Source organism: Gopherus flavomarginatus, chromosome 5, assembly GCF_025201925.1.
Source record: "Gopherus flavomarginatus isolate rGopFla2 chromosome 5, rGopFla2.mat.asm, whole genome shotgun sequence".
NCBI classification, from domain to species: domain Eukaryota; kingdom Metazoa; phylum Chordata; order Testudines; family Testudinidae; genus Gopherus; species Gopherus flavomarginatus.
Window position 1 is genome coordinate 14,650,103 of NC_066621.1, and position 14,602 is coordinate 14,664,704.

A 14,602-nucleotide genomic window follows, 5' to 3' on the forward strand; every position below is an offset into this window, starting at 1 on the left:
ATCTTTTACTAACATGCTGCAGGATGGAAACTTCCAGCCTAGAACTGTGAAACTAGTGTATGCAGCCTTCGCACGTGGAGCTGGCTATTTAAACCGGTCCCAGGAGGAGCGGATGTCTGTCTCGGGATTGGAATGTAGCCAAGGCTGATAGTGATGGGAAGCTGCTGCCTCCTGCTGGCTCTCGATCATTTGAGAAATGAACTCCTGTCACAGTTTAGGGGGGAGCCAGTGTCGCCTGTCAGACAAACCAATGCTGCTCTTCATAGGAAAGCCAGGGATTGAGTGGGTAATGGAGAGTGAGCTCCTGGAAGTGTCCCACTAGCTCAGGGCTAGGACTCGCTGCTGGGATTGTGTGAGAAAGCTTGCGTTGAGCTTGTGCCATGGGTGAGGAGAACCTTGAAAGAGACTGGCCTGGCAGCCCCAGAATCCTTTGTTTACCGAGCAAACATCCCCATAGCACTGTGCCTCTACCCTGCCTTGGAGTGACTGCCTCCAAGCCTGAGGGGCAGCTCGTTGTCCCTGACTCCATTCAACCTCTCAGCCAACGCTTCCAGCAAGGGAGTAACTAGGGCCAGTTGGAGGGGAGGCTTGATGGTGTGGCCATAGGGAACTGTAGTGAGACTGCTAAAGTCAGCCCGGCCACTGAACTGCTGCCAGAGGGCAAGGACTGGCTTTTGGTCACTGCTGCCCTGGTCTGGCTCTGAAGCAGTGGCCTAGAGGTGCGAAGCACTGTACCCCATTCCCAGTCCATGTCCATCCAGTCCCCAGGGGTTTCTAGGCTCTTTGAGGGGAGAGCTGCTTCTGAACAAAGGAAGCATCCTAGTCACCTGCCATGGGGATGGCTGTGTGTGGTCATCCCTTTGGAAACACTCGATGGCAACAGTACTGTGTGTCGGGGGTTCTTTCTAATTAGCCCAGTCTGGGAGGAAAGCAGAGACAGGGCAGCCCATCCTAACTGGCATGAAATTGTTGCTGTTACTATGGCCTTGTTCCCAGCCACAAAACGGAGACAACTGCCCAAATTCATCTCTGATGCCAATCCACCCATGCCAGTGATTGAAATTACACCAGGGATCACTTGCCCCGGCAGCAAAAGGGGGAAATGCCAGGCTATGTGCTGTAGTTGTGAAAGGAGGAACTGGGAAATCTGTAGTACATGGACTTCAGGCAAGGTGCACTCACCCCTGTGCCTTTATGGGGGTCGTATTTCACAAGGGAGCTGAGGTTTTATTGATTTCTGTAGAGCTCTTAGGTGGAAAGCGCTGTGCAAATGCCAAGTATTACTCTGGCCAAGAAGATATTTTCATTCAACCCCTTTGGTGCTTGCTATTTCTGTCTCTCCAGGTGCTTATCTGATCCTCATCACAGTAGTAGTCCAGCATCTCTCACTCACCAATTATTTCACAGGGGTGTATAATCCCCATTTTACAGATGGGGAGCTGAGGGCTGGTCTGTGCTACAAAGTTAGGTTGGCTTAACTATATTGCTCAGGGCTGTGGAAAAATTGCATGCCCTGTGATGTATTTAAGCTGACCTAAGTCCCAGTGTAGGTACCACTAGGTAAATGGAAAAGTTCTTCCATCAATGCAGTTGCTGCCTGGTGGAGAGAGAGATTTACAATAGTAACAGAAGAACCCTCTCGCTGCAATAAGTTTCTACACTACAGGTTTGCCACTGTAGTGTTTCTGGTGTAGGCATGCCATTAGAAACTAAGGGACTTGCCCAAGGTCACATGAGGAGTCTGTGGCAGAGGTGGGAATTTAACCCCAGGTGTCCTGAGTCTCAGTCCAGTGTCATGCCCTACCCCCAGGCCTTCCTTCTTACCCCTTCCTTCTTTGCACAATCCTCTTCTGCTCTGTTTCCTGTATTGGTCCTGGTGACTTCAGGGAATGACAATCCTCTCCTAGGTAAGCTAGTAGTAAATGTGCAGCCAAAAGAACCCAATGTGTTTCCCTTCTCCCGGCAGGTTTTCCCGGTCGGATGAGCTCTCGCGCCACAAGCGTTCCCACTCTGGTGTCAAGCCCTACCAGTGTCTGACCTGCGAAAAGAAGTTTGCCCGCAGTGACCACCTATCCAAACACATGAAGATCCACAGGGGCCAGCGCAGCCGGACAGCCCAAGGCAGCGGTAGCAGTTAACCCTTTCCTCCCTGCCTTGCGGAATTGGGATGCAATCCAGCAGAGGTGGATACTGAACCAAACACGAAGGGGGTGGTTTTTCTTCACAAGGAAAAACAATTTTCTTTTTTGTACAGCAAATCTCAAGTCTACCTCTACCGCTGGATGCCTTACGGTCAGGACTTCTCTCCTATACTACTGTGCCACTTGTAAATGCACACGATGGGCACCTGAGCTAATTAGGGGCATGCGTGGGAGGATGGCTTCATCAAAGGGCTTTGGTGAGTTAATAGATGTTGTCTATCTAGGTAATTCAAATGCTCCTGTCGCTGCGGTGTCTGCCTGATATGAGTTGGAGTGGGAGCTAATGGGTTAATAGCACTTCTTCCTCAGCCAGCATCCTGACTTGCTGCTTGTATATCCTCCCTGCTTTGGGGGCTGCAAGTCAGACCAATGTCCCAGCTGTCTATGGGCAGCCATCTAGTGAGGGGAGCCAAAAGGGATACTTCCTCCTGCCTGAGCTGAAGACCTGTACTTGGAGTCTTGGCTAGAGATGCCCTCGCTTACAGATTGTACAGTGGGTATGGAAACGGACTGCCTTTTGACGTGTCCCTGTCTATGGTCCCTCCCCCCTCCAGTGTGCGCTGCTCATCACTGATGTCTGCAGGATTGACAAGACTGATGTCTTCTCTGTTAAATATTCTTTGTTAATCATGTACAGAGCCAGGGTAAACTCCCGAGATGTCCCTGGGAAGGTGATGCTGATGCACTTACTGTGTTTCCAGTTGTACATGGCAAACGCCTAGGTGGGTACGGCATGTCCTAACAAGCAAGGAGCCTGCCAGCTGCTTGTGGAGTCCTAAAATGCACCCTCCCCACCACCTATGTTCTTCTGAGGTGGAGCTGGAGCATGGCATGCTGGCGCCTGAAGTCTGTTGGCTGCCCCTCTGTGTCAGAGATCAGGGTGTCTGCATCCTGTTCCTCTGTGTACAAATCACGTGCAGCTCTCAGGCTTCTGGCAGGTTGCTAGTGTGGCCCCCAGGCCCAGCATCGGTGACCCCTCTGCTCCAGCCACTGCCTCTGCAGGCATTGCACCCAGCCCTGAGGCTGGGAAGGGCAGGGGAACTGCTGCACCTACTAATGGTACGGTGACTCTAAAAACAATGGGCAGGTCTTTCACAGCACCCCAGCTGAAGGGTTGGTCTGTCATTTCTGTTGGTATCTGTTCCCAGGTTTATAGTTACAACTCTGCTGTCAAAAAAACACAATTACGTGTGTAGTAATCTGTTACAATAGTCCCTCTTTTGTATTAAAGTGCCTGTAACATACTTTCAACAGCACCCTAACTAGCATATTAATGGGACAGTAGAATAGTGTGTCTGGTCATCCCGTAGTGACTGAAGCTGTAGGCCGCTCTGACCTTCCCTATTGGTGTTCAGCACAGCACCGATGTGCCAAATTGTGTGGTGGAGCCGTTGGGAAGTGTGGTGCATGTCCGATTTCCCCGGGAGAAGATGAGAGCAGCAAATTCAGAGTGCATCATTGAGGGAAGTATGGGAAGGGGGAGAGCTTTGGGAAGGGAAATGAATTCAGAAGTGAAGGGTACTGCGGGGAGAGGAGAAGAGGCGTGTCTGTTCTGCAGAAAGGAAAAATGCCCTTGCACAGTGCTACCTGATTGAGGAGGGGGCAAGTGACCAGCTTGGCCATATGCGTGTGGCACCTCAGTGTATTCCAGTCACTGGAACACACAGTACAGCTGGACTAAGCTGTTTTGTTTTGTTGTGTTTTTCCACAAAAAATGGCTTTGCAATCACAACAAATGCTGTTGTAGAAAATTTCTGTTTTGGCTGGAAGCTTCTGATCCCCCCCCCCCCCCCCAACCCCAACACAAAATGGAATGGGGGGAAAAAACCAACTTTTTTTTTTCTTTAAGTATTTTTTCAGTTTTCAAAAATAAACTCTTTATCAGTTCTGTTCTTGTTTCCAAAAAACTGGAGCGCGGGGGCGGGGGGGGGGATTCATAGGGAACTTTGGGATTTTTTTTTTGTTAATTTCCTGCTTAAAAAAAGAAAAAAAAAAACCAACAAAATCTGACATCTATACAAAAGCCATGGGAAAAGGATGTGACACTCTCACCCTGTCCTGTGTATTGCTGCTTCCCGAGTATTTCTGAAGGACAAATGGGTACTGAAAATTCCCTTCTGCATCCTTGTATCTAGATCTCTGCCTCAATACTTGCCATTTTCAAGGCAGACACCAAAGCTCCTAGGAGAGGCAAGATGCAGTAGGGCGGAGAGGTGAGCACTGGACTGGGAGTTTGGAGCTGCATAGAAACTTGCCATGGCTCTGACACTTGCTCTGTGCCTCCTGTATCCCATTGTGGAGGGGGAATGAGGATACCTGGGTGTGAGAGGAATGCCTGTAGAGCAGTTTGAAAACAAGTGTGAGGTGGGGTTATTGCCAGGATTTAGGAACACTTACTGCTGGAGGTTGGCTTCCTGGTAATAGTGAGTGATTGCTGTTGGCAGCAGTTTCAGGGATAGAATTTCAGTGTAGCTACAGGAGAAGGACCTGGCGTGGTTGAGGGCTCTCGTGTCCTTTATAATTTGGGCATAGACAATCCTGGGGTGCTTGTGCAGCTAAGGGGCATGACACTGCTAAGTAGTTCATGGAATATCAGGGTTGGAAGGGACCTCAGGAGGTCATCTAGTCCGACCCCCTGCTCAAAGCAGGGCCAATCCCCAAATGGCCCCCTTAGTGATTGAGCTCACAACCCTGGGTTTAGCTCAAACCACTGAGCTATCCCTCCCCTAAATATATGGAGATATACCTCTCTCTCATAGAACTGGAAGGGACCCCAGCAGGTCATTGAGTCCAGCCCATTGCCTTCATTAGCAGGACCAAGTACTGATTTTTGCCCCTGATCCCTAAGTGGCCCCCTCAAGGATTGAGCTCACAATGCTGGGTTTAGCAGGCCAATGCTCAAACCACTGAGCTATCCCACTGGGGCACATTCCCCAACAGTGTGGTCCTCTGGCATCAATGCTCTCAAAGGGTTCCAGTTACTGTGAAGTTACTTCTTACTCTGACTTGTATTATGGTAGCACCTAGGAACCCCTGTCATGAACCAGGGGCACATTGTGCAAGGCACTGTCGAAACCCAGAACAAATAGGTAGTCCTTGTCCCAAACCGTTTACAATGCAAGTAATTGTGTAACCAGGGAATTGTTTCCTCTAAGCAGAAAGTATTCCTCAAGTGTGACAACTTTAAGGAGCAGTACTGCTTCCCCAAAGAAGAAATACTGCAGAAAATGGGGTTGGGGAGTTGGCTCTTTATTCTAAAAAGAATGTCAGCAGCTGAACTAAGGCCTTTGGCAAATTTCCAGAAATGATGGAGCGGGAAATTGACTTGTATGTTACCCAGCTGCAAGAGCTACAGCTTGAACTAACCAAGGCTAATTGATCTTGGCTTAGATTTCCAGAGAGCTGAAATATGTAAGAAACATACAAAGTTTGCAACACCTGCATTCCTTGGTTTCCTAATCCCTAGGGGGAGGCGGTCATGACAGAAATGGTGGAGCTGCAATATTGGAATCCAGAGCCAACCTTTCCCCAAAGTTCCAGGAGGTCTGGCTCTGTAGATGTTGTTCAGGCTCACCTCTAGTTTATAACTGGATAGTGTGTGTGTGCGTGTGAGGGGGAATACTCAAAGTGTAAACTCAGCTGGGTTCCTCTCCATTGTGCCTATGTGGGAACATTTAAAGCTGCAGCCTGATGCAGGTTCTAACAAGGTGCTTGGCTAGAATTCTGTGCCTTGTAGTAGGTTTGGGGAAGCAAGTGTGCTTCTCTGTTTAACTTTCCCAGTGCTCCTCCGCCCTGCCCTGGATTGATGTGACGAGAAGTTAACAAGCTCCCAAGTTCCATGTGTGCAGTAATGAAGTTTTAATTCTGAGCCAGAGACAGGTATGTGAAACTATTTTGTTGGGGTTTCGTTGGGGTTTTTGGCCTAGCTGGTTGTTCACTTCATACCCTCTTCCCTTCAGGGCACCTTTCTCAGGCCCCTTGCCAGCATGATTCATGCCAGTCTTGCTCTTCTTTCAGTCTCTTTTGCTGTTCTAGCCTGGCCCCAAACCACTTTACAGCACAGCCTGTTCCTTTTGAATCTGCCCCACCCTGCTTTCCCCTCTTGGCCTTTAGAATACAAAGGCCAACTACAGTTTGTGACTCCAGTGCTTTGGGACCGTGGGCAAAGAAGGGCTAGTCAGCTGTATTTGAGCCACTGTTCAGTTCTCCGATCTTTTATTTGCTAAGTGGAATTTGTACGTTCCACTCTTGTACCCAGGGAGGCCAGTGAGCTGGGAGGGGAATGGGGAGAGCACAGGCAATAGAGACCTTCAGTGTGGCTGACCTGCCATGCAGATTCTACCAAAGAGAACTTTGAATAGGGTGGGGAGGGCGTGCATTTTATTGAATCAAATGCCTTGGGCACAAATTTGTTGTGAAATATTTATCGTCTTACCTATCTCTTCAGGGGATGTTTTTGATAAATGGCTTGGAAGGTTTGCTAGTGCTTCCGTAATTACCTCTGTGTTCTCTGCTACTCTCGTTAACCTTCGTATGGTAATGCTCCCCAGTGAACAAAGGATATCCCTGTACAGTGGTATGGGAGGAGGAGTGAGACTCTTCTGTCTTTCTGTTAGTTGAAGCCACTAGTGTCACCAAGTGATACTTTTTTAATTTTTTTATCCCAGTATAAGCATGGCTCTGGGAATTGGGATTCATGGGTTCCAGTCCTGGCTCTGACCATGAGACTCTGCTGTTAGGCAAGCTAGGGAACATCTGTGCCTCAGTTTCCCCATTTGTACCATGGGAATAGTACTAGTGGTACAGTGCTTGGGAGACAAGGGCTTTGAGAGTGCTAAAACATTTTTCTAGGCAAAGAAGCAGCTGTGGGAGCCAAAAGGATACTAATAATGAAAGTAGGGATGGTTGCATTTGTGTGTGCAGGTGTAAACTTGATAAAATGCTTTTCACACTGTGCCTTCAGTTGCAGGCACAGCAATGCTTGTGTGCAAAGCCTTAGTGCTCTGCACGCAACTGACGATGCTGTGGGAAGTCCCTGGCCTGTGGTCCACGCACCACTTGCTGGTGGAACATGGAAAGTTGATTGGTGCTGGCTGTGCCTTCTTTCCATCAGAGAGGAACCAAACCTGTGTGCAGGGCCGGTGCAAGGATGTTTCGTGCCCTAGGCGAAACGTCCACCTTGCGCCGCCCCCCGCCCTGAGGCACCCCCACTCTCCATGGCAGCTCCCCCCCGCCCTGAGGCACCTCCCTTGCGGCAGCTCCCCACCCCGCACCCTCCGCCCTGAGGCACCCCCCCGCCCCTGCTCACCCCTGCTATGAGCACGAGCACCCCAAGCACACCATGACTACTTCACTTCTCTCGCCTCCCAGGCTTGTGGTGCCTAAGCTGATTGGCGCCGCAAGCCTGGGAGGCGGGAGAAGTGAAGCAGCTCACCCCTACCCTGCCTCCTCCCCGGGCACACTGCAACGGCTTCACTTCTCCCCCCACTTCGCCCCCCCCTTACTTGATGCAGGTGGCCCTCCTCGCGCTCCCCTGCCCCAGTTCCCTCCGCCTAAATGCAGTGACCGGGACGGCTGAAGATCCGGCCGCCATGGTCGCTGCTGAAGAAAATGGTGCCCTCTAAATCCTAGTGCCCTAGGCGACTGCCTAGGTCGCCTAATGGTTGCACCGGCCCTGCCTGTGTGGGTTCAAATTGTGAGTCTGGTTTTATGGCACCTTTGGAAAAAGACTCCTTGTATGTTTGTGGCAGCTGGGTCTGTTTGTGGTTTTGCCCCAGGAAATTGATAAAACTGGGTGTTAATGGGGATTCTTCTATGGTGCCTTTCATCCTCGAAAGGATTGGTACATGTTAAGCTTCACAAGACTCCATCAGTGGATAAGTAGAATGTCCATTATAGAGGTGCCTCAGAGGTTGTGTAAGGAGGCAGTGGAAGAGCCTGGAATGGATCCCCAGAAATCCTGTCTCCACAGCTCCAGCCAGGAGAGTTCTGGTGAATAAATAGTATGTGTCTACTGTGTAATTCAGGGCACTCCCCACCTAGTATCTCCTCCACCTACAGTTCTGGGCGGACAATAGGAACCAGCTTGTGGCAGCAAGCAAGCTGGAGTCTGAGCTCTTGAAGAAAAGCAGGGACATATGGGTCTGGACAGGGCCTAGCACACGGGGCATGGCTGGAATACAGGCAGTCGTACACGGTAGTCTAGCAGCTGAGTGTTCTGTCTTCCTTTCCCTGCCCTGTCTCCTTGAGAGGCCATAAGAAACCAAAAGAAGGGTTAACATGAAACAGGTGGAAGAGAACCTTTCCAGCAATATCTGCAAGACTTTAACCTTCCAGTGGCTCAATCCAGTTCCTTGGGCTTATGAGCCCGGGGAGTATGTCCACACTGCAATCAGTGTGTCACTGCAGCATGTGTTGACATACTAAAGCTAGTTTGGATCTGTACAAGCTTGCTGGGGGCTCGGGGTATGCACTTGAGCAGCTAGTTTGTGTGGCTGCTGTCAAAGTTAGAATCAGGACTCACAATTTGTCAGACCACTCTGTTTTATTAGCGCAGCGCTCCGCCAATAACACCCAGATAATGTGAGCACCATGCAAGGCACAAACTATTTTATTTATACAGATAAAAGAGCGGGAATTAGACAAAGGGACAAAGAAAGCAAAACTGTAAAATTCACCTGGGGCACAGCATGCATATCCTACTTCCTTACTAACTCTTATGGATTTGAGGCTAATACTTCACCAATTGCCCTTAAATGGTGCAATTGTTCTATGTGAATGTCTGTATTCCTGAAACCTGGATTGCAGCATTCCAACAGTTTTGCTTAAAGGTACAGACAGCATTTCTTTAATCCTTTCTATTTTCACAATATAATTCATTCTACTTTCGCACTGCCCATGCTGCCATGGCTTCACTGCTGTTGGAGCTAGCTAGATCTAAGGTGACTTGAGTGCAGTTACTAGTGCTGCAGTCGCTCCTCCCATCGCAGTGGAGACTTCAGTGTTGGGACTTAAATCTCAGTCCCTTCTCCAATTGTTTGCACGTGTCGCAGTAGCAACAGGCAATGTGAATCACCCCCAGTGGCAGTCAGGGCTGAGCATTAAGCCCTATGCTTCCTCTTAAAGGGATCTGATGTATACAGTAGAAGCCTCATGCTGCAGCCCATGTGACTTCTCTCAGCTGGTGCACTTGCTTCCATCTCACCGCTGTCTGTCTCTGAGTGGGCAGCTGGCAGGTCTCTAACTGAGCTAAAGGAACCCCTTGCCTGGAGAGAGGTTAAGGACATGTCAATGTTTAAAGAAGAACATAGCTAGACTAAAACATCTGGCTTGATATGACTCAGTCTTGCTGTGTCATGAGACTTGCTGCTTTAACTAAACCATTTTCCAAGTAAGTGTCTGCCTTTAAGCTCTGCTAAAGGACAGAGCAATTATCCATCAACTGGAGAATAGGAAGCATTCTCCTCTGGCAATCATTTGCTCCACTATGCTTTGCTATTACAATCCAGTAGGACCCCAAGCAAATGTTCACCCATCTCTGGGTAAGTAATGACCCCTAGTTCTCCCATCCGTGGGTAAGTACCATGCTGTCTGCATGATTGCCCCCTGTTCTGATGGTGTGCTTGGTGTCTCTATTTAAATCAAGGTCAGTTTAGGCAAAGCACTAGGAAACATACTGTAGGAAGTAATGGTGCAATAGCCAGGGCATGGACTAGCTGGGACCTGACATAGTTTCTCACCAAGACTTTCAGTAACGAGTAAAGATTTCGGGGGCAGGGGAGAGGGTGCCCAAATTGTGACTTCTTAAAGGGACGTGAATCTCTGAAGGAGGATGGGTGCTCAGTACTGAAAAAAGGCCCCTTTTAAAATGTCTCAAAAAGGCCACCCAAAATCACTAGTCACTTTTGAAAGCTTTGGCCTCCTCTCTTCTCTTCTCCCCGCCCACCACCACCTGCAGCTACAGGGCTTCCTGTACCAGAGATCTGACCGTACCACAATATCTTCCCCCTTCTATTTCAAGCAGTGGGTTTCATACACAAGCAAGGCTCTGAAATGAGACTATTGGTATGAGTCAAGTGGCCGGGTTGAGTACTGATCTTGTCCCATCTTCAGCAGTGCTGAACGCGCCAGAGGGCTGCTTGATTTCTCTGGGAGTAGGAGCAATGATGGAAACGTGACTAGGAATTTTTGTGTGTGGATCTGTGACCTTCCTGAGTGACAGTCCATTTTGTAGGAAAAGCACTACTGAGGTGGTGAGTGGGGGGTGAACATGCTATCTAGCCTAGAAGGGGTTAATGAGGCTGGGAAGGGGCCAACTAACAGGATAGGTCAAAGCTGAGGGGGAAATAAGTGGAATGAGAAGAAATCAGGTGGAGAAGGAAAAGGACGGGGGGGGGGGGGAGACAAAGGCCTGGTCTACACCTAAAACGTAGGTTGACCTAGCTACATTGCTCGGGGTGTGAGTTCGTCTACACTACTGTTAATTTCTCAGAGTTTCACATCCCAGGTGGTACTCAGGATTTAGCTAGAGCTGGTGGACATTACATTTTCATCTGGCTCCCTCTCTCTGGACCAGTCTGGTCAGGATATTTCTCTGGATTAAGGATGGCAGAAGGATGGGGTCCCAGAAGATGGGGAAACTTCCCCCCAAGTCTTTAAGGACCTAAAAAGGGAATGATGGGTGGAACAGCCCATTGCCTTCATTATTTTGTCCACCAGCTAGGCCTACTTTGACACCAATTTTGGCTTGCTGACTTTCAGTTCCAAGCTTTTCTTGTTCACCAAGAACGCAGTTAACACAGTCCTTGAGTCATATCAGTAGCGGTCGTGTTTGGACTAGTTCAGTCTCTCTTGCCTTTGCATCTTTTCCTATCAGCATTTGTTGTTATAGGTGATTGTGACATTCCGTGAATGTCTGCTCACAGTCAGGGTGTATGTATAGGCTGAGTTAACACAACAGGGGCCATTGTTGTCTTGAGCGGATCCAACTACCTAGTGCTCATGAAATGCCTCTCTAATCCTGCCATGGGGAGATTGATGTTTATTAATGTGCAGGATTAATTGTGTAACTTAAAATATTAAAAATGTGGTATGATCTTAGTGCAGCACTAACTCCTCAGGGGACTAGTCAGTCATAGAGCAGGTACAGCATGAGCAGCAGCAGTGCAAGCTTCAGCTGTGTTGCCCCCCTTCCAAGGGCCTTAGCTCTGCCTTAGTTGGGTCCCTTCTGTAGAGGCAGAGTGCAGAGACTTGAGTGCTATTCCTGACTCTGCCGCTGACTTGCTGCGTGACCTTGGGCCAGTCACTTCACCACTCGGTTTCCCCTCCTATCATGTCTGTCTGTCTATTTAGACTGTAAGTTCTTTAGGAGCAGGGACTCTCTTGCTGTACGTATGCGTCCATCACAGGGGGTCCTGATCTCTTTAAGGCCTCTGGGTGCTATTGTAATATAATAACATCAGTGAGAGAGGAATGCAGCCTCCTTGCCTTCTGCTGAAATTGCCAACAAATGGGCCAGTTGGGAGAGTGGCTTTTTGATACCAACAGCAGTACAATTTGGCTTTTTAAACTATCCTTGCCTAGATCATCTTTGTCGCTGCTTTGGTGCTGCTTGTTGCAGTCTTAATGGCCTCAGGCAAAAAATAGGATTGCTTTCATTTTCAACACACGTTATTTTGGAGCCAAACAGCAAAACTGCTGTCAATTCTGAAAACAGTGGGGGCAGGAGCTGCCATCTCTTCAAGGTGCCACCTTCAAACCCTGAGTTGTGGCTGCCATGTCTCCAGATATTTATGGGGGTAACCTGACTCTTGACCATATGTAGGGTTGTTAGTTTTGGTTGGACTTATTCCTGGAGGCTTCATCACATGACATAGTCTTTAATCCCTGGAGACTCCAGGATGGTTGGCAACCTTAGACCATGCTATCTGAAGTCCTTCAGTATAGAGGCTTCCGAGGCAATTAAGACGCATCCTGAAAGACCTTTGGGAAACATGTTTGCAAAGTGATGTCATAATATTGCATCACCCTGTGAACTCAAGATGCTGTGACACGCAACTTGAAGGATCAAGTCTTATAAGGGGGCCACTCTGAGTCTGGACTTCACCTGAAGTAGGAAGTTGAGCCCTAACTATAGGTCAGGGGTCAGCAACCTTTCAGAAGTGCTGTGCCAAGTCTTCATTTATTCACTCTAAGGTTTTGCGTGCCAGTAATACATTTTAACATTTTTAGAAGGTCTCTTTCTATAAGTTTATAGTATATAACTAAACTATTGTTGTATGTAAAGTAAATAAGGTTTAAGAAGCTTCATCTAAAATTAAATTAAAATATAGAGCCCCTCAGACCAGTGGCCAGGACCAGGGCAATGCAAGTGCCACTGAAAACCAGCTCGCGTGCTGCCTTCAGCACCCGTGCCATAGGTTGCCTACCCCTGCTGTAGGTAATAGTGTCAAAAGGCCTCTTGGCCATTCTCTTGTGTGCTGCAAGCCATGTTGGATGTCAGAATCCAGCTAGGACAGGGTTTCCTGCTACAAATCTTGACCGCTTGATGACTAGCACCATCTAGTCCTCCTGCACAAACTAGCACCCCTGGTTGTGATCCTTAGAACAAACCCACAAACCAACTGAAACTTCCTACTTAGTCACCAGTTTGCTGTTGTGGAACTGAAAGTTTGTCACGCTTTCTGTGCTATTGAGAGATTTACACAGAACTCAACACCTTTGTGTGTCTGACTGACTAGCTTGCAATAACATGCCTGCACAAGTGCACAGGACGAATGGTAGGGGTGAGAAAGGGATACTGCAACCTCTTGAGAAGTACAGCATAGTGAAGTTAGCATTTGTGGCTTTGCACTTCAATACATAGCTTTGTGCCTTAGAAAATCTGTAAGGCCTTGATCCAGGAAAGCACTTAAGCACATGCTTAAAGTTAAGGATGACCTAAATGAGTGCTACTCTTCTGAGAGAGAAACTAGGGCATTGTAAAACACACCACAAAACCAAACCAACCCCAAACCTCACTGTATTATGAGACTGATTTTTCCTTTCCCCTCCCCCCCTTGACTTGGGATTGTGGTGTTTGCTAGTGAGGCATGAAACTCTTAGGATCATTCAGAAAATTGTCAAATATTCAGATTTTCAGCTCTCTTTGGAGTCAGCTGCTGAGTTAAAAACTGTTTTAAAAGGGAACTGTTGAATTATGGAACAGGCTAGGGCTGAAGTGCCTGACCTGCTCTTGCATAATATGTTGGTTACCCCTGCAGCTGTGATTCTCCTTCAGCCAGTTCAACCAAAGATCATATGGTCCTGAACTCAGGAACTTGCTGTGAGATTTTCTCCCTATGTCAAAGCTTTTTAAAAAAAAACTTTTTTTTCTTGGATTTTGTCTTTCTAGAATTGCTCTTTAGACAAGGACAATTATTTACTGTCTATACAAAGCCTTCCACAAAGGGGCCCCAACCATTCCAGTATAAATCTTTAACAATTAAACTTTGTTTCTGCTCCTTTTAAGCTTCTTGGCATATGATTTTTTAACTCTGCTTTGCTCCTCCCTCACCTCCATTTTCCCCAGTCTCATCTAAGCAGGACACTAACCCAGTAAGATCCAAGTCAGACTCATGAATGAGATGAGATGTTCCTGACATTCCTTTACCCTACCGTGCACAGGTCCAGATTCTTTGGTCCATATGTGTACATACTGTCACTAATATTTTTTTTAATGGGACTTAGAATCCTACAGGAAGGAGCACAACATTAGTCCTTCTCTGAGTGGATTCTGCTAATATTTTATGCTGCTAAAAATTGGGAGTAACTCTAGTGAAGTCAACAGAGTTGCACTAAGAGAGATCAGAACTGGGCCTGTTTTGATTTTCATGTGGCAATTGTGTGTGTAGTGCCCAGCACTTAGGTGTCCAATCCTTGATTAGGGTCTGTGTATGCTACTGCAGTACACACCAATAACGAATTGACTTAAGGACTGTCTGATTTCACTGGTGTAAATCAAGAGGAACACAACTAAAGTAAGTGGAGTCCAGCTAGCCATGCAATTGATAGCACAGTGGCAAGCAGAAGTTAGTGCCAGCAGACTAAGGGTATGTCTACACTACGGGATTATTCTGATTTTACAGAAACTGTTTTTTAAAACAGATCGTACAAAGTCGAGTGCACGCAGCCACACTAAGCACATTAATTCGGCAGTGTGCGTCCATGTACCAAGGCTAGTGTCGATTTCCAGAGCGTTGCACTGTGGGTAGCTATCCCATAGCTTCCACAGTCTCCCCCGCCCATTGGAATTCTGGGTTGAGATTCCAGTGCCTGATGGGCCAAAAAAAACATTGTCGTGGGTGGTTCTGGGTACAGCCTCACCCCTCCCTCTGTGCAAGTAGCAGACAACCGTTTTGTGC

The 14,602-nt window shown here is 48.0% G+C and overlaps 2 protein-coding genes across 4 annotated transcripts in view; both read left to right on the forward strand.

Annotated features, from left to right (window-relative positions):
- LOC127052208 (Krueppel-like factor 15) overlaps positions 1-3,457 on the forward strand; it is a 36,208-nt gene extending 32,751 nt beyond the window's left edge. For all 3 annotated transcript variants that reach the window (XM_050955618.1, XM_050955619.1, XM_050955620.1), the window contains exon 3: positions 1,967-3,457. In XM_050955618.1, the coding sequence (XP_050811575.1) occupies positions 1,967-2,138 (172 nt within the window). In that variant the 3' untranslated portion in view covers positions 2,139-3,457. The remainder of the gene's footprint in view (positions 1-1,966) is intronic.
- Positions 2,182-14,602, forward strand: part of ELK4 (ETS transcription factor ELK4) — a 54,418-nt gene continuing 41,997 nt past the window's right edge. Inside the window, exon 1 of the mRNA XM_050955617.1 lies at positions 2,182-2,398. The gene's annotated coding sequence lies outside the window, so the exon portion shown is untranslated. The remainder of the gene's footprint in view (positions 2,399-14,602) is intronic.